This window comes from Otolemur garnettii, unplaced genomic scaffold (genome assembly GCF_000181295.1).
Source record: "Otolemur garnettii isolate 467f Iridium unplaced genomic scaffold, OtoGar3 scaffold00174, whole genome shotgun sequence".
NCBI lineage: Eukaryota > Metazoa > Chordata > Mammalia > Primates > Galagidae > Otolemur > Otolemur garnettii.
Window position 1 is genome coordinate 767,457 of NW_003852569.1, and position 326 is coordinate 767,782.

General features: G+C 59.8%; 1 protein-coding gene across 1 annotated transcript in view; it reads left to right on the top strand.

The window, feature by feature from the left end:
* TCHH (trichohyalin) overlaps positions 1–326 on the top strand; it is a 7,699-nt gene that overhangs the window by 6,156 nt on the left and 1,217 nt on the right. Inside the window, exon 5 of the mRNA XM_012811732.1 lies at positions 54–313. Coding sequence (XP_012667186.1) covers positions 54–313 — 260 coding nt within the window. The remainder of the gene's footprint in view (positions 1–53; positions 314–326) is intronic.

Below are 326 nucleotides of genomic sequence, written 5' to 3' on the forward strand. Positions count from 1 at the left end.
GAAGAGGAGCGGTTCCAGGAGAGAGAGGAGCAGCTGCGCCAAGCCCGTGACAGAAAGTTCCGTGAAGAGGAGCGGTTCCAGGAGAGAGAGGAGCAGCTGCGTCGCCAAGCGCGCGATGGAAAGTTCCGTGAGGAGGAGCAGCTCCTCCAGGAGAGAGCGGAGCAACTGCGTGGCCAAGAGCGCAACGGAAAGTTCCGTGAAGAGGAGCGGCTCCAGGAGAGAGAAGAGCAGCTGCGTCGCCAAGCGCGTGACAGAAAGTTCCGTGAGGAGGAGCAGCTCCAAGAGAAAGAAGAGCAACTGCGTCACCAAGCGCGTGACAGAAAGTT